This window comes from Rhinoderma darwinii, chromosome 1 (assembly GCF_050947455.1).
Source record: "Rhinoderma darwinii isolate aRhiDar2 chromosome 1, aRhiDar2.hap1, whole genome shotgun sequence".
Classification (NCBI taxonomy): Eukaryota; Metazoa; Chordata; class Amphibia; order Anura; family Rhinodermatidae; genus Rhinoderma; species Rhinoderma darwinii.
The window spans coordinates 285,795,314-285,822,817 of NC_134687.1; the positions used below are offsets into that span (position 1 = coordinate 285,795,314).

At 43.4% G+C, this 27,504-nt stretch overlaps 1 protein-coding gene across 2 annotated transcripts in view; it reads left to right on the forward strand.

The window, feature by feature from the left end:
* The window catches only part of GAK (cyclin G associated kinase), a 155,052-nt gene that overhangs the window by 88,643 nt on the left and 38,905 nt on the right, over nt 1-27,504 (forward strand). Inside the window, exons 22-23 of one of the 2 annotated variants that reach the window (XM_075864648.1) lie at nt 16,323-16,484; nt 18,980-19,117. The exons of the other annotated variant lie outside the window; for it this stretch is intronic. Of the exons in view, the coding sequence (XP_075720763.1) occupies nt 16,323-16,484; nt 18,980-19,117 (300 nt within the window). The remainder of the gene's footprint in view (nt 1-16,322; nt 16,485-18,979; nt 19,118-27,504) is intronic. 2 annotated transcript variants of the gene reach the window in all.

Genomic DNA, 27,504 nt, shown 5'->3' on the forward strand with positions numbered 1-27,504 from the left:
GCCGACGCTTTGGCTGGAGATTCGTCTACTGTTGCAGCCCCTGACGTCACTGTCCATACACAGTGATGTCAGGGGATCCTCCTGGAGTGGAATTTGATCTCAGGGGCAGCCCCAGAACCGGAGTCCCGGAGCAGAGCACTAGTATAGGCTCTGCGCCGGAACTCTAGGGAAGCCATTAACATCAGTGTCCATATATGGACAGTGATGTCAGGGGCTTGCCCAGAGCTGGAGTCCCGGGCAGAGCGCTAGTAGGCTCTTCAGCTGTGGGGCCGCAGATGACAGCCCCAGGGGTCGCATGCGGGCCGGGTGCTTGGGACCCCTGGTGTAGAGCGTAGGTAGGGTGGTAGACCGAGATGAGGGGATGTAAGGAGGTGCAGCTCTGTGGAGTGCTTTGTGGGTGAGAGTAATAAGTTTGCATTGAATTCTGAAGGGAATGGGCAAGCAGTGCAGTGACTGGCACAGGGTAGAGGTATTGGTTACATAGTTACATAGTTAGTACGGCTGAAAAAAGACACATGTCCATCAAGTTCAACCAAGGGAAGGGAAAAGGGAAGGAAAAATTTCTACACATAGGAGCTAATATTTTTTTGTTCTAGGAAATTATCTAACCCTTTTTTAAAGCCATCTACTGTCCCTGCTGTGACCAGCTCCTGCGGTAGGCTATTCCATAGATTCACAGTTCTCACTGTAAAGAAGCCTTGTCGCCCCTGAAGCTTGAACCTTTTTTTCTCCAGACGGAGGGAGTGCCCCCTTGTTTTTTGAGGGGGTTTTACATGGAACAGGATTTCACCATATTTTTTGTATGTGCCATTAATATATTTATATAAGTTAATCATGTCCCCCCTTAGTCGTCTTTTTTCAAGGCTAAATAGGTTTAATTCTTTCAATCTTTCCTCATAACTTAAATTCTCCATGCCCCTTATTAGCTTCGTTGCTCTTCTTTGTATTTTTTCCAACTCCAGGGCATCCTTTCTATGAACTGGAGCCCAGAACTGGACTGCATATTCTAGATGAGGCCTCACTAATGCTTTGTAAAGTGGTAATATTACATCCCTGTCCCGCGAGTCCATGCCTCTTTTAATACACGACAATATCCTGCTGGCCTTTGAAGCAGCTGACTGACACTGCATGCTGTTATTGAGTTTATGATTTACAAGTACACCCAGATCCTTCTCAACAAGTGAATCCGCCAGTGTAGCTCCCCCTAGGACATATGATGCATGCAGGTTGTTGGTACCCAGATGCATAACTTTACATTTATCTACATTAAACTTCATCTGCCAAGTGGACGCCCAAACACTTAGTTTGTTTAAATCTGCCTGTAATTCATGAACATCTTCCATAGTCTGAACTATATTACATAGCTTGGTGTCATCTGCAAAAATAGAAATCGTGCTATTAATCCCATCCTCTATATCATTAATAAATAAGTTGAATAATAGTGGTCCCAGCACTGAACCCTGGGGTACACCACTTATAACCGGTGACCATTCAGAGAAGGAATCATTGACCACAACTAAGAATTCTAGGGTGTAACCCATCTGGTCCCGGGGCCTTGTGCACATTTATTTAATTTAGCTTGGACCATCTCTACATTCATCCAATTCAGTATATCAACTGATATATTAACAGCACTGGCACCGGCTACATCAGCTGCTCCTTCTTCAGTTGTATATACAGAGCTAAAGAACCCATTTAGTAACTCTGCCTTCTCTTGATCCCCTGTGATCAACTCCCCATTACCATTATCTAGGGGTCCTACATGTTCAGACCTGGGCTTTTTTGCATTTATATGCTTGAAGAATTTTTTGGGATTTGTTTTACTATCCCTGGCCACCTGCCTTTCATTTTGTATTTTTGCTAATTTTATTACATTTTTACAGATTTTATTAAGCTCTTTATATTTTACAAAGGCTACAGCTGTACCCTCAGATTTGTATTTTTTAAATGCCCTTTTTTTGTCATGTATTGCCCCTTTCACAGAAGGTGTAAGCCATGTGGGGTTTAATTTGAGTCGTTTATACTTGTTACCTGTAGGAATAAATTTTGCACTATAATAACTCAAAGTAGATTTGAAAATCTCCCATTTATCATTTGTTCCATTATTTGACATTAGTTCTTCCCAGTCTATATCCTGAATTGCCGCCCTCATCCTGGGGAAATTGGCTTTCTTAAAATTAAATGTTTTTGCCCTCCCAGCCTGTGTTTGTTTCTTACAGTATAGGTAAAATGTAACTATATTATGATCACTGTTACCGAGGTTTTCACGAACTTTGACATTCCCAACAAGATCTGCATTATTAGAAATGACCAGATCCAACAGAGCTTCACCTCTAGTCGGGTCTTCCACAAACTGGCCCATAAAATTTTCCTGCAACAGGTTGAGGAAATGTCTCCCCTTTGCAGTTGAAGCCGAACCATGACACCAATTAATATCCCGGAAATTAAAATCTCCCATTATCACTACAGTACCCGCCTGTGCAGCCCGCTCCATCTGTTTATATAGCTGAACTTCCATCTCCTCAGTTATATTGGGGGGTCTATAGATTACACCAAAAGTAATTTTTTCAGTGTTTACCTCCCTTTCTAGTTCCACCCACAAGGTTTCAACCTCCTCACAGTATTCACCCACTATTGTCTCTTTCACACTCGCCTTCATATCATTTCTCACATACAGACATACACCACCACCTTTCCTATTTGTCCTGTCTTTACGAAAAAGTGTAAAACCCTGTAGATTTACAGCCCAGTCATGTGAAGAGTCCAGCCATGTTTCAGCAACACCAACTATATCTATATTTTCTTCCAGTATCAAGGCCTCCAGCTCCCCCATTTTGCTTGCTAGACTTCTGGCATTTGTGAACATACACTTTAACTTGCCTGTCAGTTTTTCACTTTTATTATCAGAAATGTGATTTGACATTAACCCCTTAGTGTCTAAGCCTGTTTTGGCCTTCAGGACCAGCCCCATTTTTGCAAATCTGACATGTGTCACTTTATGTGGTAATAACTCCAGAATGCTTTTACCTATCCAAGCGATTCTGGGATTGTTTTCTCGTGACATGTTGTACTTTATGATACTGAAAAAATTTTGTCATTAAATTCAATATTTATTTGTAAGAAACGCCAAGATTTAGAGAAAATTAGCAAAAATTAGCATTTTTCTAAATTTTAATGTATTTACTTGTAAAACAGATAGTAATACCACACAAAATACATACTAGTTTATATTTCCCATATGTCTACTTTATGTTTGCGTCATTTTTTGAACATTCTTTTATTTTTCTAGGACGTTACAACGCTTAGAACTTTAGCAGCAATTTCTCATATTTTCAAGAAAATTTCAAAAGGCTATTTTTTCAGGGACCAGTTCAGTTCTGAAATGGCTTTGAGGGCCTTGTATATTAGAAAGTCACCATAAATCACCCCATTTTGAAAACTGCACCCATCAAAGTATTCAAAACAGCATTCACAAAGTATTTTAGCCCTTTAGGCGTTTCACAGGAATTAAAGCAAAGTAGAGGTGAAATTTACAAATTTCATTTTTTTTCTTCAAAAATTCATTTGTAATAAATTTTTTCTGTACCACAGAAGGTTTTACCCAAGAAATGCAACTCAATATTTATTGCCCAGATTCTGCAGTTTTTAGAAATACCCCACATGTGGCCCTAGCGCGGTCATGGACTGAAACACAGGCCTCAGAAGCAAAGGAGCACCTAGTGGATTTTGGGCCTCTATTTTATTAGAATATATTTTAGGTACCATGTCAGGTGTGAGGAGGCCTTGTGCTGCCAAAACAGTGGAAACACCCCAAAAGTGACCCCATTTTGGAAACTATACCCCTCAAGGAATTTATCTATGGGTATAGTTAGCATTTTGAACCCACAGTTTTTTTGCTAAATTTATTTGAATTAGTATGTGAAGGTGAAAATCTACTTTTTTTGTGAAAAAATTAGGAAATTTTAAATTTTTACAAGGAATAAAGTAGAAAAAACACCCCAACATATGTAAAGCAATGTCTTCCGATTATAGCAATACCCCATATGTGGTAATAAATTGCTGTTTGGAACCACAGCAGGCCTCAGAAGAGAAGGAGCACCATTTGGATTTTGGAGCTCTGATTTTGCTGGAATAGTTTTCAGTGCCGTGTCGCGTTTGCAATGCACTGGAGGGAAGAAAACCGTGGAAACCCCCCAATAGTGACCCCATTTTGGAAACTATACCCCTCAAGGAATTTATCTATGGGTATAGTTAGCATTTTGAACCCACAGTTTTTTTGCTAAATTTATTTGAATTAGTATGTGAAGATGAAAATCTACTTTTTTTCTGAAAAAAGGTAGCCATTTTTAATTTTTACAAGGAATAAAGGAGAAAAAGCGCCCCAACATTTGTAAAACAATTTCTCCTGATTACGTAAATACCCCATATGTGGTAATAAACTACTGTTTGGACCCACACCGGGGCTTAGAAGGGAAGGAGCGCTATTTGGCTTTTGGAGCTCAAATTTAGCTGGAATGTTTTTGGGTGTCATGTCGAATTTGCAAAGCCCCCGAGGGACCGAAACAGTGGAAGCCCCCCAAAAGTAACCCCATTTGGGAAACTACACCACTTAAGGAATCTATCTAGGGGTATAGTGAGCATTTAGGCCCCACACGTCTTTTGCAGAATTTATTAGAATTAGGCCGTGAAAATTAATATCAACATTATTTCCACTAAAATGTTGAATTTTTTCAATTTCACAAAGGATAAACGAGAAAATGCACCCCAACGTTTGTAAAGCAATTTCTCCCGAGTACGGCAATACCCCACATGTGCTCATAAATGTTTTTTCATTAGAAAGTAATTAACCCTTTACGAACTGATTCATGTTTTGCTTTTTAGTTTTTCCTCCCCGCTTTCCAAGAGCCACTACTTTTTTATTTTTCTGTCAATAGAGCGGTGTGGGGGCTTATTTTTTGCGGGACGAGCTGTCGTTTTTATTGGTACCATTTTTTGGTACGATGCCATATCGGTGGACATAAACGGCTGTTTGGGCACGCTGTAGGGCTCAGAAGGGAGGGACGCCATTTGGCTTTTGGAGCGCATATTTTGCTTGGTAGTAGCTCTGGCGTTTTGCTGGTATTTCAGTTTATAATGTGGGGGCACATGTAGGCTGGGCAAAGTACATCAGGGGCATAATAAGAGGGTATAATAATGGTTTTAAATAAATAATAATCCACAGATATGTGGCCAGTGTCGCACTGATAAATGGTGCCCGATCTTATCCACTTTTGGAACGCTCTGCACATTTTGCATCGCCATAATCTGGGAGCCGGAACTTTTTTTATTTTTTCACCACCGGAGCCGTGTGAGGGCTTATTTGTTGCGGGACAATCTGTAATTTTCATTGGTACCATTTTGGGGTACATGCGATTTTTGTTGATCACTTTTTATTCAATTTTTCGGCAAGCCAGGTGACCAAAAACCATCAATTCTGACAATGATTTTTATTTATTTTTGACGGCGTTTACCCTGGGCTATAAATGACTATTATACTTTATTCTGCGGGTCGGTACGATTACGGCGATACCATATGTATATAGGGTTTTTTATGTTTTGCAGCGTTTGAGCAATAAAATAACTTATTTAGAAAATAAATGTATTTTCTGTGTCACCATATTCTGAGAGCCATAACTTTTTTATTTTTCAGTCAAAAAAGCTGTGTAATGGCTTGTTTTTTGCGGGACGGGTTGTAGTTTGTACGGGTACTATTTTGGCGTACATGCGACTTTTTGATCACTTTTTATTACATATTTTGTGAGGGGTGGTGACCAAAAAATAGTGATTCTGGCATTGTTTTTCGTTTTTTTTATTTGCGTGGTTCACTGTGCGGGAAAAATAATATTATAGTTTTATAGTTGGGGTCGTTACGAACGCGGTGATACCAAATATGTGTACTTTTTTTTTAAGTGTTCATTTTTTTTCCTATAATGAAAGACTTATTATAGGAAAAAAAGCAGTTCTTGTTTATGTCACTTATAACTTTTATTTTTACACTTTTTTTAAAACTTTTTTATTCTTTTTTTTTTTTTACTTTTTTCACTTGTCCCACTAGGGGACACTTAGACTTGCAGCTCTGATCGCTGCTGGAATACATTACACTACACACGTAGTGTAATGCATTTCAACTGTCATTGTGACGTGACAGTCACACTGACAGGAAGCCTACGACGACCACCCTCGGGGTGGTCCTCATAGGCTTCTGTACATGGCAACCCGGAAGCCATTGTCTGGCGTCCGGTTGCCATGGGTACCATCGCCAGCCCCCGTGATTTCACATGGGGGCTGCCGATCGGCGCTAAAGACCTTAATTGTGGCGTTCAAAATCGAGCGCCACAATTAAGGGGTTAACTGCCGATATCAGCGGCGACAGGCCGCTGATCGGCAACGGGGAGAGCAGGGCTGACACCCTGCACAGTTAACCGCCGCTGCGGTGTAGCGCCGCGCGGCGGTTAACTGTCAAAGCACTGCCGTAACTGTACGTCAAGGTGCGCGAACTTACTGCTCACCATGACGTACAGTTACGTCATGGTGCGTTAAGGGGTTAATCGGGCCTTTTTATTTACACTGATGTTTTGTAACGAAAGGATCTCCTTATCTTGTTGTCTAGTCCTCTCCCCACATTCTGTTTCTCCCCCCACCAATATAGTCTGACCCCTCTCTAACCTGGCTACCCCTTTTTTTTCTACATTGACCTCCCTCCTCAGCCCTAGTTTAAATACTCCGCCACCCCAGCTAGAATTCTCTCCCCCAGCACAGCGGACCCCCTTCCATTTAGGTGCAAATCATCTGCAGAATACAGTTTGTACCCCAATGAAAAGTCAGCCCAGTGCTCTAGGAACCCAAATCCTTCTCCTCTACACCAAGACTTCAGCCATGCATTTAACTCCCTGAGCTCCCGCTGTCTTTCCTGTGATGCGCATGGCACAGGCAGTATTCCTGAGAATACTACTTTGGAGGTCCTTCCCTTCAGCTTGTAGCCTAGTTCTTTAAAATTATTCTTAAGGCTCCTCCACCTACCATTTATTCTGTCGTTGGTACCGACATGGACCACGACAGCTGGATCATCACCAGCCCCTCCCAGCAATTTGTCCACCCGTTCCACCACATGCCGAACCCTGGCACCAGGGAGACAGCAAACCATTCGGTTGAGGTGGTCTTGGCGACAAATTATTCTATCCGTCTTCCCCTACGACTATCAATTGTCTTGGCTTACCTGCATTACCATCCCGCCGACTACTAGCTGGGCTGTTCTCCCGGCTGTTAGGAAGATCAGTATCCACTAGGGCTGCCATTTCTGAGACTGACACCCTCGCATCATCACCCAACTTGGCAATTTTGCCTGGAATGTCAGAAACCGGATCGGCCTTCCTTGTCTTTGACCCCTTTCTACTGCCCCTAACTACATTAACCCAGCTACTTACCTGATCCTGCTCACCCATGTCTTCACCCTCCAGTTGTAACCCACTAACTGCATGCTCTGTGAGCAGCAAGCTCCGCTCAAAATTGTCTATCCTCCTCAGTGTTGCATTCTGCTCCTCCAGATCTCTAATACGAGCTTCCAGGTGAACAACATGCTCACATCTGCCACAGAGATATTCACCCTGGAACTCCGGCTCCAGTCGTGCATACATATGGCAAACTGTGCACTGAAGAAAACCTCCAATCTTGCTATCCATTATCCAAGTTACCAAAAAAACAGCGAACAGGTGTTAATCAAAAAGAAAAAGAAGTAGAAGAGCACTTACTGGGACTTTAACTCCTCTTTTGAACTCTGGTTTTTGGAACTCCACTTGATATACAAACCACTTGTTATTCAAGCCACAGAGCAGTGTGGTCAGAAAGATGAGCAGTTGGTCAGAAAGATGAGCCTGGCTGCTGCATTCAGGATAGTGAGGGGAAGACCGATTTTAGTAATGAGTTACAGTAGTCAAGATGAGAGTAAATCCGAGCGACAGTGAGAGTTTTGACTGTTTCCAGAGTAAGAAAAGGGCAGTTTGTGGAGAGGTTTTTGTGGTGAATGTGACAGGAGCGTGTAAGTGATTGAATATGGAGTAAAGAAAAGATCGGAGTCAAAAATAACACCAAGACAGCGGGCGTGCTGTATGGGAGTTATGGTAGTGCTGAGATGGAGACATCAGGTTTAGGTAGGTTGGTAGATGGTGGGAACACAAGGAGCTCTGTTTTAGAAGGATTCAGTTTCAGATAGAGGACATGATGTTCGAAACAGCTGATAGACCATCACTGGTGTTTTGTATTAGCGCAAGGGTGACATCACGGGAAGAGGCATATAATTGGGTGTCATCAGTGTACATATGGTATTGGGAGCTAAATCTGCTGATGGCTTGTCCAATAGGTGCTGTGTAGAGAGAAAAGAGCAGACCTAGGACTAATCCCTGAGGAACCCTAACGTCAAGGGGAAGAGGAGTAGTACAACCAGCAACTGATACACTGAACAAGCGGTCAGACAGGAAGAAAACCAAGAAAGAGCAGTGTCCCGGCCAATAGAGTTGAGCATTTTGAGTAGGAGTTGGTGGTCTACAGTATCAAAGTCTACAGAGCGATCTAGAAGAATCAATTGAGAGTTGTTGCCGTTAGATTTAGCCGTCCAGAGGAGTGGGGAGTATGGAGCGGGCTCACTCATTAGTATTGCAGTATATCATGCAAGCGATCAAACGATCGCTGGTTCAAGTCTCCAAGGGGAACCAGTAAAAAAAAGTTAGAGGCTCTGTCACCAGATTAAAAGTGCCCTATCTCCTACATAATCTGATCGGCGCTGTAATGTGGATAAGTGTTTTTTACTTAGCTAAACAATCAATTTTGACCAAATTATGACCGATTTTAGATTTATGCTAATGACTTTCTTAATAGACAACTGGGCGTGTTTTTACCTTTTGACCAAGTGGGCGTTGTAAAGAAGTGTATGACTCTGACCAATCGGCGTCATACACTTCTCTCCATTTATACTCCGCACAGCGTGATCTAGCGAGATCATGCTGTGCTGTCACATACACCCACATTAACTTTACTGAAGTGTCTTGAGAGTGAATAGACATCGCCTCCAGCCAGGACGCGATGTCTATTCACACTCCCGACACATCGGTAAAGTTTGTGTGTGGCTTACTCACACAGCAAAGCGAGATCACGCTTGCTATCATTAAGTACCACACAAACGTTACCGAAGTGTCGGGATTGTGAATAGACATCGCGTACTGGCTGAAGGTGGTCCATTCACTCTCAAGACACTAGAGTAAAGGTAATGAGGGAGTATATGACCGCACATAATGATCAGGCTGTGCTGAGTAAATGAATAGAGAGAAGTGTATGACGCTGATTGGTCAGCGTCATATACTTCTCTTTATAACGCCCACTTGGTCAAAAGGTAAAAATACGCCCAGTTGTCATTAGCATAAATCTAAAATAGGTCATAACGTGGTCAAAATTGATTGTTTCTCTAAATAAAAATCACTGCTGTTATCTACATTACAGCGCCGATCACATTATGTAGGCGATAGGGAATTTATAATCTGGTGACAGAGCGTCTTTAAATACAGTCAAATTAAAGTTTTTTTCTAATATATAAAAATATTAAAAGTTAAAAATAAAAAAACCCTTTCCAATTTCCCCTGAAGCACAATGGGATAAAAATTTACTTAACTGGTATCACCGCGTCTGTAAAAGCCCTAACTATTACAATACATAATTATTTAGCCTGCACGGTGAATACCGTAAAAAATTAAACTGCCATCACTGTTTTTTGGTCACTTCATTGCTGCAAAATGGAAATGGAATAAAAAGTGATCAAAGAGTCTCTTATGTACCCCGAAATTATACAAATAGAAACTACAGCTTTCCCTGCTAAAAATAAGCCCTCATACCACTCAATCGACAGAAGAAAGGTATGGCTCCCAGAATATTGCGACACAACCCAAATTTTATTTTTAGCAATGAGTTTTTTTTCCTTTGTAAAAGTACTAAAATATAAAAAAAAAAAAAGCTGTATAAATTTGGTATCGCTGTAATCGCATTGACCCGCAAAATAACGTTATCATGCCTTTTTTTACCGTGTGGTGAGCGCCGTAAAAACGAACGACCCCCCCCCCCCAAAAGATTTGAGGAATCTGTCTTCCCGTTAAATCATTCATTAGGGGACACCGCACCATTTGTATATGCCCCTGTCACGTCCAGTTGGCTAGATCTTCTCCTGTTACACAAAGCTACTCTAGTTTTAGCCTAGTGGCAGACATGACCTGGATACAGGTATTCTGCTTTTTTATTATTTTACTATATTTGTTTTTCCGGTTGCAGGGGGTTGTCAGTGTGTTGCACCCCCTGCGGGTGCTGGGTGTAATCTTTTAGGTCAGAGTCCTCAGCGGCGGCAGTTATTCCGGTGAACCCACTATTGTGTGAGACCAGGCATCTGCCTGAAAATGCCAGATGGTTGAGTGCTACATTTCCCTCCTGGTCGTCCCCCTTTTGAGGTTCCCCCCTGGGATGGTGTATTTTTTTTGCTGCTGTTGGAGTGGTTTGTTTCTATGTTGCTGGGCTGTTGTCTGGGTCCTCCTATACCTCTCATGCAAGGATATAGCCTCTGGTTCTCCTTCCTGTCCATTTGCCGGAACCCACTTCTGTTTTGCGGCACCCCCGGACCTCCGTTTTTCCGTCGCGCCAGGAGGACCCCATCTGCGGCAAGCGTCATAAATTTAGTCCCCGACTTCGGCCGGGCCTAAGCCGCGCCCCCTTTCTTTCAGTCTTTGGTTTCCTCGGCTTCCCACTAGATGGCTCTAGTGACATGGCCTTGGCTTCCAATCACCTTGCAGAGTGGGCTCGGTTACCTGTGGGAGGAGTTTTCACCGCCTCCTTCCTGTTCCTCCAAACTCTTGTATCTCTCGGCAGTGATTTTTTTATTTATTTTTTTCCAGAAATTCATCCTGGCAGCTTACTCAAGTAGCAATGGCAGCTTCTCCTCTGCATCGTTGGCTTGTTGGTGGGACAAAGCACCCAGGGTCGGGTAGACTAGCCTGTCTGCCATAGTTTGTTATTTATGTTACCATTTCATCTCGTGCCTACAAGGGGAATAGCCCAAATAAACGCTCCCCCCCCCCCCCCTCAGGATCGTCGTGCACTTCAAAGTTCCTATGTGGCCAGTCCGACCCTATCTGCACTCAATCCCTGCGCCCTAGACGCTTCTGGCCAGTGCTGCTAGTGAGCCTGCCCCCCCCCCCCCCCCGAGAATGGGCGTCTTCCCTCAACAAGGCGGTAGATAACCTCATTCCGCCTCTCACTGGGAATGGTGGAAGCCTTAAACCAGCTGCTTGAGAAGATTGCTTCCCAGTTAGCCAGTCCCCCCTCCCGTCAGTGCTCCTTCTCTAGCTCTGCAGGCATTCCCCGCAAATCGGCCAGGAAGTCCCATTGGAGATACTTCTCTTTCTCAAGTTCCTTGATGGATAGGGCCACCACAAGTTTATCTGTTTCTACCCCTGCTCGTGATATGGCCAAGACTGACTCTACTTGGGACGCCTTTGACTCCGACTAGAAGTCTGAGCAAGACACTTCTACATCTCCCACTATACAGGATTTTATCCGGGCGATCAGACGGATCCTGCAAATCCCTGGCTTATCTCAAGAAGACATCTCGTTTCGGCGACAGAGGTGTCCCCCTCTAGTTTTACCTGACCATAAGGGGTTTGGAACACTCCTTAGAAGGGTGTGGTAACACCTGGACTGGCCTTTGCCCACATATAAAAGGATAGACGTCCTGTTCCCCTTTTTGGACGACTTTGTTTCTAAGTGGTCGGCTTGTCTCCTAGTAGATCTCCTTTGGCACAATGGTCTGAGCCAACTACTCTGCCCATAGCTTGTACTGCTTCTCTTAGAATCCAACTTCTTATTGATGAGATCTTTATGGCCAAGGCCATCTTCTCGGCCGATGGCGCTGCCCTCCCGCCCTAGTTTGCAGCTTCTTGGGTTAGCAAAGCTTGCATAGTCATGGCAAAATGGGTCAACAGATCTCTCGCCTCGAGGGAGCCACATCAAGAGGACTCTCTTATTGCTTTCCTGCTGATCCTCTCTTATTGCTTTCCTGCTGATCCAGGTGTTCCTAAGTACCACTATGATGTTTCCATTGAGGTGGCCCTTAGGTCTGTTAAGGCTATGGGTAATGTAGTGGCTACCCGCCGTGCTATTTGGATTCTCACCTGGAATTCTGAGCCGACTTCCAAGTAGGCTGTCCTTGCTCTTCCTTTTGCCCAGAAACTCTTCAGTGCCAATCTGGTTAAACTAATTGTCAATGCTACAGGGGTAGAAGTACCTTACTTCTCCAGCGGCGTCATCCGGCCGCCTCTTTCCGGTCTTAGAGGTTTTGTTCCTTTCGGAACTCCCACTCAAGTCGTAGGCAATCGCCCCTCTTATAGGCCTGGACCGTCCGAGAGGTTGTGTCGACAGGACCAGATAGGTTTATTTTATTTTTTTTCCCCTTCCTCCATGTCAGTTCTTCCTGTCGACTCCTCGGTGACCTGTCCAGACGCTCATCTTTATCTGGGCCATCTACGCTCTTCAGCAATGGGTCATTGTCACTGTCCCAGGTCTGTAGTGGTTCCAGCACTTCTACTCCAACATTATTACCGTTCCAAAAAAGAATGGTTCCCTTCGTCCGATCCTGGATCTCAAGCACCTCAATCGGTGTGTCGAGGTCCGCAAGTTTCGTATGGGTTCTCTGTGCTCAGTCGTGGCATCCGTGGAAATGCACGAGTTCTTATCTTTAGTCGACGTCCGAGTTCCTTACCTTCACATATCCATTGCTCTGTTTCACCAGCGTTTTCTCCGCATCGCAGTGGGTTCCTATCGTTTTAAATTAGTGTCACTTCCCTTTGGCTTGGCCACTGCGCTTAGGGTTTTGTCGGTTTTTATGGCCCTTCATTCCAGGGGGGGGTTGCGGTAATCCCGTACTTGAGCGACCTTTTTGGGAAGGCCCCCTCCAAAAGGGACAATTTGGCTAGTCTTCAGATCACCCTGGACTTCCTTCGTAGTTTTGGGTGGATAATCAATGAGGACAAGTCCTCCTTCATCCCGTCTCGAAGGGTGACGTTCCTGGGCATGACCTTCAATACCCAGGTGGGCAGAATTTTTTTTTCGGAACTAAAGATCAACCCCCTTCCGGAAGAGAGTATCAGTGCTGCGAGGAATTCTTCCTGCCGCATTCGTGGGACGCCCGTTTTCACACTGGCCCTCTACAGTTGCCGATTCTTGCTCGCTGGGACAGGTCTCAGGACTCCTTGGAGCTGCCAATCCTGATTCCCCCGCTGGTTCATGGATAACTGATATGGGGAAGGTTGCCTTTCTGGTGGCCATCACTTAGATCTGCAGGGTGTCCGAATTGGCCGTTTTTATCTTGCAGAAGGACAAGGTGGTACTTCAGCCAGTTCCGTCCTTCCTTCCCAAGGTGGTCTCTTCTTCCCATCTCAATGAGGACATTGTTCTGCCTTAATTCTGTCCTGACCCCTCTAATCAGAAGGGAGTGTTCTCTGCACCAGCTGGACGTGGTCCGAGCAATCCGAATCTTATATATTTCAGTTACTTCTTTTCGCCGCTTGGACTCCTTTTTTTTTTTTTTCTTGTGGTTCTGGAGGGCCCACATAAGGGTGGGCCGGCGTTTAAGGCCACCATTTCCAGGTGGATTCGGCTGGCTATCAAGCAAGCCTACTCCGCTAAGGGTAGGGATCCTCCCTTCCGGGTCACTGCTCACTCTACACAGGTGGGTGGTCCGGCATCGGGCTTCTTCCTCTCAGGTTTGTAAGGCCGCTACCTGAGCCTCGGTACATACCTTTTACGAGGTTCTATCGGATCCATTCACTGGCTTCTTCCGACGCCAGACTGGGTCGTATGATGTTGCAGGCAGCTGTGAGTTGGCATGGCTAGTTTTTCTTCTGCCCACCCTCAGGGACTCCTGGGACCTCCCATGGTGCGATGTCCCCCAATGAATGATTTAATGAGAGAATTGGATTCCTTTCTCGTTTAATTAATTGGGGGACATGGCTTCCACCTTCTCCTCCCTTTTTTTTTTTTTTTTTTGCAGTTTGTTCTTGTTTCCCCAGGTGGTTCTGGGGTTTTTTCCTGGGACGGGATGTGTCAGCGTTTTGGTTATTTTTATTGTTTTCTACTTCTCTTTGTACAAACTGAGTAGCTTGGTGTAACAGGAGAAGGTACAGCCCACTTGGCAATTCAACACGCGTATTTCCTAGTTTCAGCATCCTAGTTGCAGGGCAATACCTATAGTGCTGTCTCTCCCCCCATGAATTTAATGAGAAAGGGATTTTCAAAAGTACAAAAATGCTATATTTTTTTTTTTTCTTCCCTATTCCACCCCACAAATAATTTTTCCCCAGTTTCCCACTACATTATCTGGTACAATAAATGGTGCCATGAAAACCTTCAACTCATCCTGCAAAAAACAAGCCCTCATGCGGCTATGTCGACAGAAAAATAAAGTTATGGCTTTTAGAAGGGGGGGGGGGGGGGAACTAACGTGAAAAGTTACTGTGGCGGGAATAGGTTAGGGTTGGAATCCCACAGCGTTAAATTGAAGCTCCGGGCAAATTTTCCTGATTCTTAAATGTTAATTATTTCACTTTGGTCCCCCAATTGCTAGTTTCCAAGGTGCTATGTACACGATGGGTCCACCACGTGAACTAACAAAATGGCTGCATTTTACAGTTCTGTGCAGAAGTTGTCGAAACAAAGACCTTTACTGACCTCACTTCCTGCTCAGCAGTTATTGTCTGAAGCTGCACCTTAGACTTCTTGCTCTTCATCCCCTGCATGCACTTTGTATATAAGGCTATGTTCACACTGAAATGCCAAATACGTCTGAAATTGCAGAGCTGTTTTCAGGCGAAAACCGCTCCTGAATTTTAGATGTTTTTGCAAGTTCACGTGTTTTTCGCGGCGTCCATTACGGACGTAATTGGAGGTGTTTTTCAATGGAGTCAATGAAAAACTGCTCCAGTTACGTCCCAAGAAGTGACATACACTGCTTTGGGGCGGGCGTCTTTTTACGCGCCGTCTTTTGACCGCAACGCGTAAAAATACACCTCGTCTGAACAGAACATCGTAAAACCCATTGAAATCAATGGGCAGATGTTTGCAGACGTAATGGAGCCGTCTTTTCAGGCGTAATTAGAGGCGTAAAACGCCCGAATTATGTCTGTGAATAGGCCGTGTGAACATACCCTTATACTCAGAGCTCTCTGCTCCCTTTTAGCCAATTCTCCTGGGATTCTGGTTCAATTGCAAGAGGAAACCGCTAAAATGATGCAGAGAGCTCTCCGTATTCTGTGTAGAGTGCATGCAGTGGAGGGGGCAGAGCAGGAAGTCTGAGACGCATCGTCGGCCATAGCTGCAGAACACTGAGTAATGTCCGAGATGGGGGGCTTTGTTTAGGCAACTTGTGTATAGACTAGTAATTTGATGCCATTTTGTTATTGCCAGTGGTGTTAAGGACTTAGTCTATAGAGCAATCTGTAAACTTGTATTTGGGTGACCAAATAATTTATGGTTTTGATATGGTAAATTACCCTAGTAGGTCAATGTACTAATTATAAAAATAAGATGTTTTGGATGATAAAATCGAAGCGCCTAGATGTTTGCAGTCTATTTCTAGTTTGTGAAATTGGGGGCGATTTACTAACATAAATGCGGCAGAATTACGTTTCAATTTGCAGCAAATAAGCTGGCGTACTTGCCTTGCACCAGATTTATTGTGTATTTTAGACACACTTTTTGTGCCTCACCAGACCTTTTTAAAGATTCTATAAAGGGGGTATAGCTAAGAAAAGTTTTAAAATTTGACAAATTATAGCACAAAATTGAGGCGACGTAAGGAGGAGAAAAGTGTTTATCAAGATATCCAAATCTATCAGTGTTTGCCAATGTGATAAAATTGGCTAAACTTCTGACTGTCTGGTCTAGTTTTAGGCTTTCTAAATGTAAGACCGTAATAATAAATTTCCCCTACTATTCTTTAGGTATGTCCCCCTTTTTTTTTTTTTTTAAATGTCTGAGTGAAGGAGGCCTAAGTGTGTTTGCTACAGTCAATTCTTTATTATGAGATTTAATGAGGCTTGTACATCCTGCATATATGGACTACTTTTCTTTGGCTACCTGCTTTGCCTCATGGCCCATTCGTTTGACCTGATGTGATGGACTCCATTCTTTGGGTGTACTTAATAATTTTATGTTAATGCTGTGTGTGTTTCTGGTGCAATTCCTACCTATTTTGTCAACAGATCCATTTGACCCATTTGCAACCACTGTATCTGAAAATAAGTCAGGAGGTCCAGATTTGTTTGAAGGACTGATCAGCCCACACTCTGCATCCACTCCCAATGTGTATCCTTCCACACATAGTGCTCCACCTCCTGCCTCAAACATGGACTTCTTAAACCTTGGTAAGTGAGTCCCTATGATGAAGATTATATATTCTCTACAAGAACAATATCCTTGCTCCTAGAAACACCCATTTGATTGTTTTTTTTTTTTTAAATAATATTATTAGTATGGATAATACACTCCTCAACGTTGAAATTGCAACACCAAGAAGGGCAAGTCGTAAGTTTATGCAAATCGAGGAAGTAGCAGGTGTCGCTAAGATCTGCAAATGATCAAATTTTTCAAGCACCTCGCTCCAATCTGTGGGAGGAGCAGAAAAGCCAGATAGTAAGCAAAGGTTTTTTTTTTAGCCACGTGAAACCTCAAATTGGATCAAGTGGTGTGGGATGATTGTGTGATGCCTCCTGTTCGTCGACGTGACAATTATTGCCACTTGTCACAAACTGAGAGGGGCAGAATCCTTAAAGGACCAGTGTCACGAAAAAAATATTTTTTAGATCAATTTGATTTTAGTGTTGTATTAAACATTTTTTTATTTATTTGTGTGTTTGTGTTTTACTTTTTTTTATTTTTTAACTTTTTCTTCCCTATGGGGGCTGCCATTTTTTTTTTCAATCTCTGTATGTGTCGATTAACGACACATACAGACATGGAATATGGCACATACAGTCCCATGGTGGATGCGAACGGGGCCCTTTCCATCCACTATGCTGTATGCCGTCTGTGTGGGAACGGTGCATGCGCCGCTCCCACACAGTCCAAGTTGAACTGTGCGACGTCCGGCGCCATTTTCCTGTGGACCGGAAGTCGCGGCCGGACAGTAAGATTACTACTTCCCGTCGCGGCTTCCGTACTTGTGCACTTGGAGCGGACTTAGCGGACGGACCGGAGGGAGCAGCGGCGGCGGCAGGAGCAGGTAAGGGATTTCTATGTATGTTTGTGTTTTACTGTGTGTTTACTACTGTATGTTAACCTACTACACTGTGTGTTAGCTCAAAAAATGGCGACACACACTGTAGGAGGTTTGACCGTTCAATCCCCTAGTTTCTCCCGGCACTAGCCAGGATAAAGGAGGGGGGAATTTGAGAGCTCACTAGAGCGAGTGAGTTTTCTCAAATTTTGGAGCATAAAGCAATGTGGTTGCTTTACCACATGCAATGCTGGGAATTGCTCCATCTAGTGACCAGCGCTGGGAAATATTATAAATTAGAATCTAATTTATAATATTTCCTGACTCGTTAAAAAAATTAGAACAATGTTTAATCACCTATACACTAATTGTTTAACTAAAAAAAAAAAAATTTTTTCTAGCGTCTCTTTCCCGTTAAACTGAGACACCTTGGTTTATCACTCCAGCAGATCGCTACGTGCCTAGCCCGAGATGTCTGCAACGTTGCGTATCCCGGGGGTTGGGAGATCAACTAATGGGAAAGACAGCAAGAGGTGTGCAGAGGTGGAGCTCTGCACGGAAGAATAGCGCATAGTGATCCATTCTGTACTGCAAGTGAAATTGGACGTCACATCTCAAGCCTAGGGCGGCAACCGGTGTCAACGCAAACCATCAGAAAGAGTTGGGCTACAACCCAGACGTCCAGCTACAGGTGCCATTGACCACACTCCACTGCTCTCAAAGGCTATCATGCTGCACATCAAGATGGCAATGGAGGTCTATTCTCTTTATCAATGAGTCACGCTTTTGTTTTTCGGATGCAATTATAGCCGGAGATTGGTCTGGAGACCACGTGGGCAGCGCCATGAAGAGGCCTTCACAAGGGAGTGTGACACCAATCCTGCTCCCGGGATTATTGTGTGGGGTGGCATAATGTACAGTAGCTGGACCCCTCTAGTCTTTATTTCAGGTACACTAACATCTCGCGTTTACATCAATTTGGTCGTGGAACCAATGGTACGGCCATTTCTCCAAAGTGTCCCAAAAGCCGTTTTTCAACAGTGCAATGCCAGGCCGCATGTGGCCTAAACGTGCTACCATGGCCTGCAGCGTCTCCGGACTTGTCTCCCATTGAGCACATCTGGGACATCATTGGTCGGCAATTGAAAAGGGAGCTGCCGGCAGCCATTCTTGATGATTTGCGTGCCCAAGTACATTCAGCATGGCATAACATTCCTCAGACAACCATTAATAACCGCATTGATACTCTGCTAAGGCGTGGAAGTGTGTGTATTTCTGCGTGTGGCGTTCCTACCCGATACTGAATAAATCAAGATGTTTGGAATATTTTGTTTCCATTTTTTTTATCATTTGCATATCATTGACATGTATATCAATCCTGTGATTTCCACGATTCCAAAACTTGTCTTTCTTGGTTTTGCAATTTCAATGTTGAGGAGTGTATGTTTAGTTGTAAAGAAAGACACCTTTCAAATTCCCTTTCTGCAACATCCTCTCCAATATTAAAACCTGTTTAAAGTAGACCCTTCACCTGTGCAACGAGGAAGAACCAATACTTATGAATTATTTCATAATCGCATAGAAAATCGTGGTATTCCATGTGGTGTTTTTCAAATTATTATTATTATATATTTTTTTTTAAAGATAATTTCCCAACGACCCACTCCAAAATGGTTTCCTCTGCAAGCAATCCAGATCTTTTGGGAGGATGGAATTCATGGGATGAACCTTCTAAACCCAGCAATGCGTTTCTTCCAAAGTCAAATAAATCGGCCTTTGAAGGTACAGGATTCTATTTTTTTATTAATAGATTCTCCCTTAAAAGCTTATAGTTATCTAAGCAAGATAAGACAATTAGTCAGTTTGTTAAGCTAAGGTCTGTTTTACACTGGCCAATTATTGTCCCCGATAATTGCCCTTTGTAAACAGGGCAACGATCAGCCGATGAATGCGTAAAAACTCGTTCATCGGCTGATTGTATAGTTTTACATTCTGAAAATTATCGTTGGTAGCACATCTCCCTGTTTAAACAACGTAGTAGTAGTAGTAGTAGTAACGAGCGCTCGTCGCCATACTAGCTCCTTGTGAAAGGAACAAACGAGCTCCGATCAACTAGCCGTCTCGTTGATCGGCGTTCGTTGTACTGGCCAAAATGGGCCAGTGTAAAAGGACAATAAAAGTAATCGACAGATATACGAACCGGTCTTTTTAAATTTTCGATTTCATTTTTTGCGTAGGTCCGTAGTACATTTGTAGTTTAGATACCCCTGAGTCACCAAAAAAATCCATCTTAAGTGACACTGCAAATCGAAGAGCAGGAAGGTGGCCATACACATGCAAGTTTTTGGCCGAATTCTAGTTCAACTGGCAGCTATTTCTCCTGTTTCCACCATAAACCTGCATTCTTTGTGTGTGTGTTTATTTCAATAGGAAGAGGGGAACCCCTATGGCAGCAGCTTATCATGCCCGATCCTTCTTTCACACAACATCTGGCATTGGGGGAGAGTTGGGAGGCCCACCATACACATTAGATTGTAAGCGGATTCTGCCCAAATTGTAGGGTTTAGCTGCATTAATAGTCTGTGAGAGGCTGAATTTTGTAAGAAGTGAGGTGTAGCTGCAGCAGCAGGGTGGCAGCTGATTTTGGCTCAGAGTGCACAGCACACAAGCTTGGCTTAGCAAGAGCCCGCAAACTGAGCACATTGAAGACAAAATGGGAGAGGGAAAAGACCCGAAATAGGCATTCATCATAGGGACTCACTTACCAAGGTTTAAGAAATCCATATTTCTGACTGTACTAGTTGTTTAAATCTATTTCTTTTTAATGGACATAGCACCATGGGTATTATGCCCATGCCACTAGGAGACTGACACTAGGTAGGGAAAAACGTGTTGGTTCCGTTAAGGCCAGCCATACACTTCCAACACAAGACACTAGACTATTCAGGTTTTTGAATCTCGGATCTGCTGAACTTCTTTCTTTTTACATATTTAGGCTTGTAAGCCTGGACGGTCTAGTCAACCCCCTCAGAAAGCTAGAAAACGAGGCAGTTACCTGCGCTTTGCTTCCTTAACTGCAGGTCACCTAACCCCTATTTCAGCTTGCGCAGGTGGAATGCATGTAACCCCATTGTTGTGGAAGGTTACCGAGGAGGTGATCCTGCTTGCACCTGAAAACGGAGTAAAAGGGGCACTCTGCCCCCCACTTCTCCTTGCATTCGTCGGTCATTGCTTTCAGCCGGAGCCTCTTGGCAATGGAGTAGCTCCTTCCGCCCCAGGACCATTCCCTACCTGCCCTTTTTACTGTAGGTACAGGGCGAGCTTTGGCACCCATGGTTGCCCCCTGCCGGCAGGGCCTAACTATTCTTCATCCCTGGCTTCTCTGTTACCTAGGCCACAGCCTCTTCCCGCACACCTCGGTCATGCGAGTATTCTCTTCCTAAAGGAAACAGCCGCAGTGCTGGCTGGTTGGGAGGCGGGCTCTGGTCCTGGTGTCTGGTAAAGGTGTCTGGTAAAGGTCGGTCTCTTCTTAGCATGAGCTTTTAAGGGGTCGGTCTTCCTTCATCTTGCGGCGGCGCTCTATTCAGCGCTGTCTCTAGAACCTGTCAGACCTTCAGCGTGCTTTCCAGAGCTTCCGGAGTAGCCAATTGCAAGGCCCAGCATCAGGGGGCCATCCCGTTGTTTTGTTGTTTTTTTTGCTATATGCCATTTTTTTTCCTAGGTGGTCTGTCCTTTTTGCTCTGCCACTTGTCTAGCCACCCGTACCCATTCTTCTGCAACATCTACCTGGTAGGACTCCAACAGTCAACCGGGACCTGTGGTGGCGATGTAGTATTTTCGCAGTCGCTGCATTAAAATATTCGCCTGTGGCTAGTCTAACTGTTTCTGCTCAGTGCCTGCTTCCCCCAAGCCACCCACAATTCCCCTGATGTACCCTCCAAAGATGACTGGGACAGGACTTTAACCTGGGCCCATAGGGGACCTTTCCAAGACTCTTGGCTAAGTTGGAGTTCCTGCCATCCTGAATAGTGGCAAAGGCCAACTCCCACTTTGAATCCCCTAGGGGAAATGCAACCTCTTCCTTGTGGTAGGCCACAAGAGAGGCCCAGAAGCGCGACTGACAGATTTCGGCCCTATTCAGGTTCTTCACACGCATCCCTTTTTTAGGACCAGCACTCAAGAAACTGCCTCCCTGCAGGATCAGTCTGTCCCCTCTGAGGAATCCTCAGACTTTGATTCAGAGTAGGAACCAGATACTAAATCGGCGGCAGCTATGCAGGAATTCTTCTGGCATGAAACCCCCCCACCCCCCACACGTGGGGTAATGGCTAGGTGATTCCATACACGGTATTACACCTCCAATAGTAATTAGTAGTAACAAATAGAAACTCCACAGAATCATATATACAAAAAAGGACAAGGAGTCATGCACTATTTATAGCTGAAAATATAAAAATCTTACATTTCATTATATATCAAAAAATAAGGAATATAAAATACACAGGAGATCCCAAAAAGATTTGCTGTATATGGGCTACACAGAGCAAACAAATTTAGAAATGTCACAGGAGTACATACTTCACACACATATCTGTTAGGATCCCTGCAATACGTTGGTTATACAAACATCTGGGTATGGGATACCCACTATAGAACATTTTCATTAGCCATAGACACTAAGTGCATGTTCATAAGTTATATGGCCCAAAAAGTATCCTCAAAAGGGAAGGGCACAAAGTATCGCTGTAAGTACAGCCTCCAACAGGGAAAAAGCCAGCATGCGTACCAGCGCAGTGACTGCACATAAATGTTTAGTAAAGATCAGTCATACATAGGTATCCTAAACAAGTGTCTCACTCGTTAGTGAAACTCAGTCTGTATGCCCAAAATAGTGTCCCGATGTGCGTTTTTCGTAGATAGCTTTTTCAAGGGGTACTAGCAATATGTTTGTGTCCTGGTTTAAATAGAGCGATGCATTGATCATGTGAGGATCTGGTCAATAATCGACCTGGTCAACTGTACATGTGCAGGATCTACCAAGGTGTCGCGAGGACACCGTTCCATGCTGTCAAAAGCTACTGCACAAGCGCCGACCCACGGATGCGTCCCTAGGGAGACGGCGCAGAGCGCCACTACTGAAGCCTAGACGGGAGCCTCTGCAGCTCAGATCAACCGCACATGCGCTACCCCAGGTGGCTATAGATCAAAGGAATAAATGGTGTAATGTGAAGAAACTTATTATTTGCTTAGATGAACATAATGTAGTACTGCAGTTCCCTTTATTACCAATGTTCTCTTCTCTTTTATGAAGAACTAAAGTGACAAGTGCATAACAATAGAAGTGGTCATTACTACCTAAATACAAATACATAGTAACACACTTTTTTAACAAAATGTTACCGTTCATAAATTACAAAGGTGAAATGTAAACCCAAAAATTATATAAATTACTGTACACAACTATACAAATACCATACACAACAGGTCATAATAGTGAAAAAAGAAAATAGAAAAAAAATATATAATAGAGAATAAATATAGTGAAAATTAATTTTGGAAAAAGGGGACTAAGCAGAATCCACTATATTATCAAATGTATAATTACACAGCGTTGTATAGGAGTATTCCACTTTGCGATCCTAAAAAGCCGGTATTCACCGATATGGTTGAGATCAAATATTGTGTTCAAAATATGCATCATCTATTATCACAATTTTAGGACCATAACCAAATATCTAAAAATAAAAACTGAACACAAGCAAAAATGTGTACAAAACAGGTTAAAAAGGCAGAGCGGCTACAGGAACACAGCAGCTCAATTTTTCGTTAAGACCAGTGGGAATCATTGTGCCCAGGGTTATAATCCATATACACTCCCTCTGGGCTAATATGTTCCTCGCATCTCCTCCTCTGATACCGCAATGTATCCTATTAATCCCCCGAGCCTTAAATGTTCTGGGATGACACACATGGAACAATTTTTAAAGGGTTCAGGTTTTGTTTTGAGTAGGGGCAAGTCCTCAACTTCTTTCAGCAATAATGTCCCGCACATGTTCTCTAATCCGAACCCGTAGTTCTCTCAATGTTAGACCAATGTACACTTTTGAGCAACCACATCCTAAGGCCTCATGCCCGCTTTGGTTATTTTCTTCAGGGGGCTATCTTTTTTTTTTTTTTTTTTTTTTATAACTGATAGCACCCTGTCACATTCATTTCTATGGGGCCATGCACACTGATTCCGTTCGTCCGTTCTGTCAAAAGTAGTGCATGTCCTACTTTTGTCCGTCGTTCAGGGACCGTGGGGCCCATTGAAGTCTATGGGTCCATCAAACAAAAACGGACGGCACACGGAAAGCATCAGTGTGCCATCCATTTATCACGGATCTGTTGCTAAGCAACAGCAGGGCATGCTAAAGTTCCCTGCATTCAACACACAAGATGGATATTAACGGACCGTTTAAAACGGAAGCACAACATCTGTTTAAAACGGAACAACAGAATGGACGCGAAGTGACAACTGAAACCACACGGGTGTCACAACGCACACACGGATCCATTTTAAATGGATGTGAAAACGGTGAAGGATGTGTGCATGAGGCCTAAGGAATTGACCAACTGGGACAACCTTTATCGTGGACTGGATGTGTGCCAATGTAGCAGGGAGTTCACTGATGTATTTTTTTTTCTAAAAACATTGGATTGTAGATGTCTCTCCTCATCTACCTCAACGGCAACATCCAGAAAATCAACCCTGTGCTTGTCATGGATATATGTTAATTGCATGTTGAGATCGTTGATGTTCAGTTGCTGCATAAAATGTAGCAACTAATATTCCGTACCCTGCCAAGTTATTAGGTCATCAATGTATCTCAACCAGCACTGCACATTGTCGACGGCGTAGGAGCCATCGCCATGAAAAGCCTGCCTCGTCCAATAACAGGTACGTATATATGATGGCTTGCACGCCGCCCACATGGCAATGTTTTGCTTTTGCAAGTAGAATGTATCTCTACAAAATACAAAACAAATTAGGAGTTAGAACATATTGCATAAGATGCAATATGTGTTCACAAACTAGGCTGTCCCAGTTTCTCATCCCCAGGAAAAGGCAAATCGCATCGACACCATCTTTATGCCAAATATGAGTATAAAGGGATTCTACATCGACTGTAAACCGAAACATATCTGGGTCCCATCTATTCTAGTTAGCACGTCCGTTGTGTCTCACAAACGAGGGCAGCCACTCAACCAACGGCTTCAAATAATAGTCAATAAATTTGCATACCGTGTCACATAGCCCTTCCATGCCTGACACTATCGGGTGTCCCAGAGGATCCACAAGGTTTTTGTTGACCTTCGGAAGAAAGTGTGTTTCTGCGGTCACCAGCGCCAGCCTCCTGGTTTTTGCAAACCACAGCAAATTCAGGGAGTATACCTAGAAGGGATAGAAGCTCCCTGACAGCGCTAAACTGTCTCCAAACAGATGGATATGCTCTTCCCATTTCCAGTGTATCTGGTTACCAAATAGGCAGTCTCTCCTTCAGTGGATCAGCCTGTGTCGCGAATCTCCAAGAGCACCTCTCTGCTACTTTCAAACACGGCATCCCTTCGTTATTCAGTTGACGAGAATAGATTTACTGTCTAGATCTGTTATTGTGGTGGCAGGGTCTACCCTGTGCCCTGCATTTGGCTCTTCCTGGTTTAGCAAAGCTTGCTCTGTCTGAACCAGGCAGCTTCAATAGGGCATCTCAGAGGGAGCATCACAGGAGGAAGATTTAACTGATCTAGTCTCTGAACTTATTCATGCCTCCAAGTTTTTCGTTTCACTGCTAGAGCAACAGCTATTTCTTTAGCTATTCATTGCTTAGTCCGGCATAAATTTTGGACAGCAGAGCCTGCTTAAAAAAAAGTTCCTCACTCACCTTTCCGTTGCCAGGGGTAGGCTCTTTGGCAAGCGCCAGGGTAAAATTTATTTGAGGCCACTAGCAGCAAAAGTTCCCTCCTTAGCAGTATCGTCCTCAATATCAACAGCCTTCCCAACGTTCTCAGATTTTATTTAGTTCAGATTTTTTCTTCTTTCCTAGATCGGAGAGGATGCTTCACTTCCCCACTGATTCTGGACATACGTCCTTCAAACCTAAGTCCTAGACCCCAGAAGCCCTCCACTTTTAAAAGCTCTTCCACCTAAAGGTGTATCTCCACTTGAGTCTTCTATTCGAGTGGGGGGGGGGGGGCAAATTCTTTCCTATCAGGCGGTATGGCTTGTCCATGTGGACAATCCCTCGTGCTTTGAGAGGTGTTGTCAACAGGGTACAAAATAGAATTCATGCCCCTCGCCCAGGTAAATTCTTTCAGTCTACCAAGCCTTGGTCCCCAGGTGGCGCTTCTGCCTTTTTCCAAGCTATTCACTCTTTCCTACTTTATGAAATAGTCGTCCCCGCTTCACAAAGTCTTTCCAAGAGTTCGACTCTTCTCTTTATTGGCCCCAAAATGAAAGGGTCAGTCAGGCCCATCTGAACCTGAAGAAGTTGAATTTCTTTGCATTTGCTTGAAGGTTCTGGATAGAAGTTTGCGAGTACCTTTTCACCATCTACATCCGTAATGCCTACCTCCACATATGGCAACGGCCCACCAGAGTTTCCTTCGCTTCGCTGGTGGTTCATCATTTTCAAATTGTCTCACTCCTTTTTGGGCTCGCCACTTCTCCCATGGTCTCTACCGAGGCCTTGGAGAATCTCATGGTGATTCTGCCAGTGCAGTCGCCGACCTCTTGGTGAAGGCCCCCCTCCAGAGAGGCCAATTTTTCTAGCCTTAGGATCACTCAGGACAGCCAGAGTACTCCTCCTGGTGGACAAGGCTCTTCTTCGCCTGGATGTTCGCTTTTGCATGTGGGTAGTTGTCACAATACCAGAATTTGGACTTTGACACTGATACTTTGTGTAGTATTGCGATTCTCGATACCAAAATAATACTTTGCCAACAATAATAATTTAAAGAGTTCTTCCATTTTCTGATGTGAGGCACATGGTGTAATGAATTTTGAACTTTTATGTGCCTCACATTAATCGTAATTCCATTGTTTCTCATGGTCATAATGGACAACATTGGGTTAATGTGTGAGGTACATGATGGGGTTAATTACTATTAATGTGAGGCACATGGAGGTTTAAAATAGTTAAGTGAAAGAAAGCAGTTTTTATTTTTTACGGCGTATACATCATAAATGACGCTTAAATTTGTTGTGCAGGTTATAACGGTCGCGACTATACCGAATTTGTGTATTTTATGTATTGAGACTTATTTTAACCCCTTCCCACCGCAGCCCTTTTTCAGATTTTAATTTTCGCTTTTTCCTCCCCACATTCCAAGAGCCATAACGGCTTTATTTTTCCGTCCATGTAGTACTATGAGGGCTTGATTTTTGCGGGACGAGTTGTAGTTTTTCGTAGCACCATTTATTTTGCCATATAATGTACTAGGAAACGGGCAAAAAATTATTTGTGGGGTAGAAAATGGAAAAAACAGCGATTCCTCCATGGTTTTTTGCGCGCCGTTTTTACGGAATTCACTGTGCAATTAGAACAACATGTTAACTTTCTTCTGTGGGTCAATATGATTACGGCGATATCAAATATATATAGATTTTTTTTTCTATATTTTACTACTTTTACAAGTAAAAACCGAAGTGTAAAAAAAGAGAATTTTATTTTGTCGCCAAATTTCGAGAGCCATAACTTTTTTTATTTTTCCGTCTTATAAGTGGTATGAGGGCTTATTTTTTGCGGGATAAGCTGTAGTTTTTAAGAATACCATTTTCGTGTACATGCGATGATTTGATCACTTTTTTTTTTTTTATTGAATTTATTTTTTATTTCATTCTTTGTGGGAGATTAGGTGACCAAAAAATATAGATTCTGGCGTTTACATTTTTTTTTTTTTTTTTTTAGGGCGTTCACCATGCGGGTTAAATAATGATATATTGTAATAGTTCAGACTTTTACAGACGCGGCGATACCAATTATATTTATTTATTTTTTTACTATGCTCTAGGGGGAAAATAGTATTTTTTATTTTTTAAAATTTTAAATAAAACAAAACTTTATTTAACTCATCTTTACTTTTTTTATTAGTCCCCCCTAGGGGACTTCAACCAGCGATAGTTAGATCGC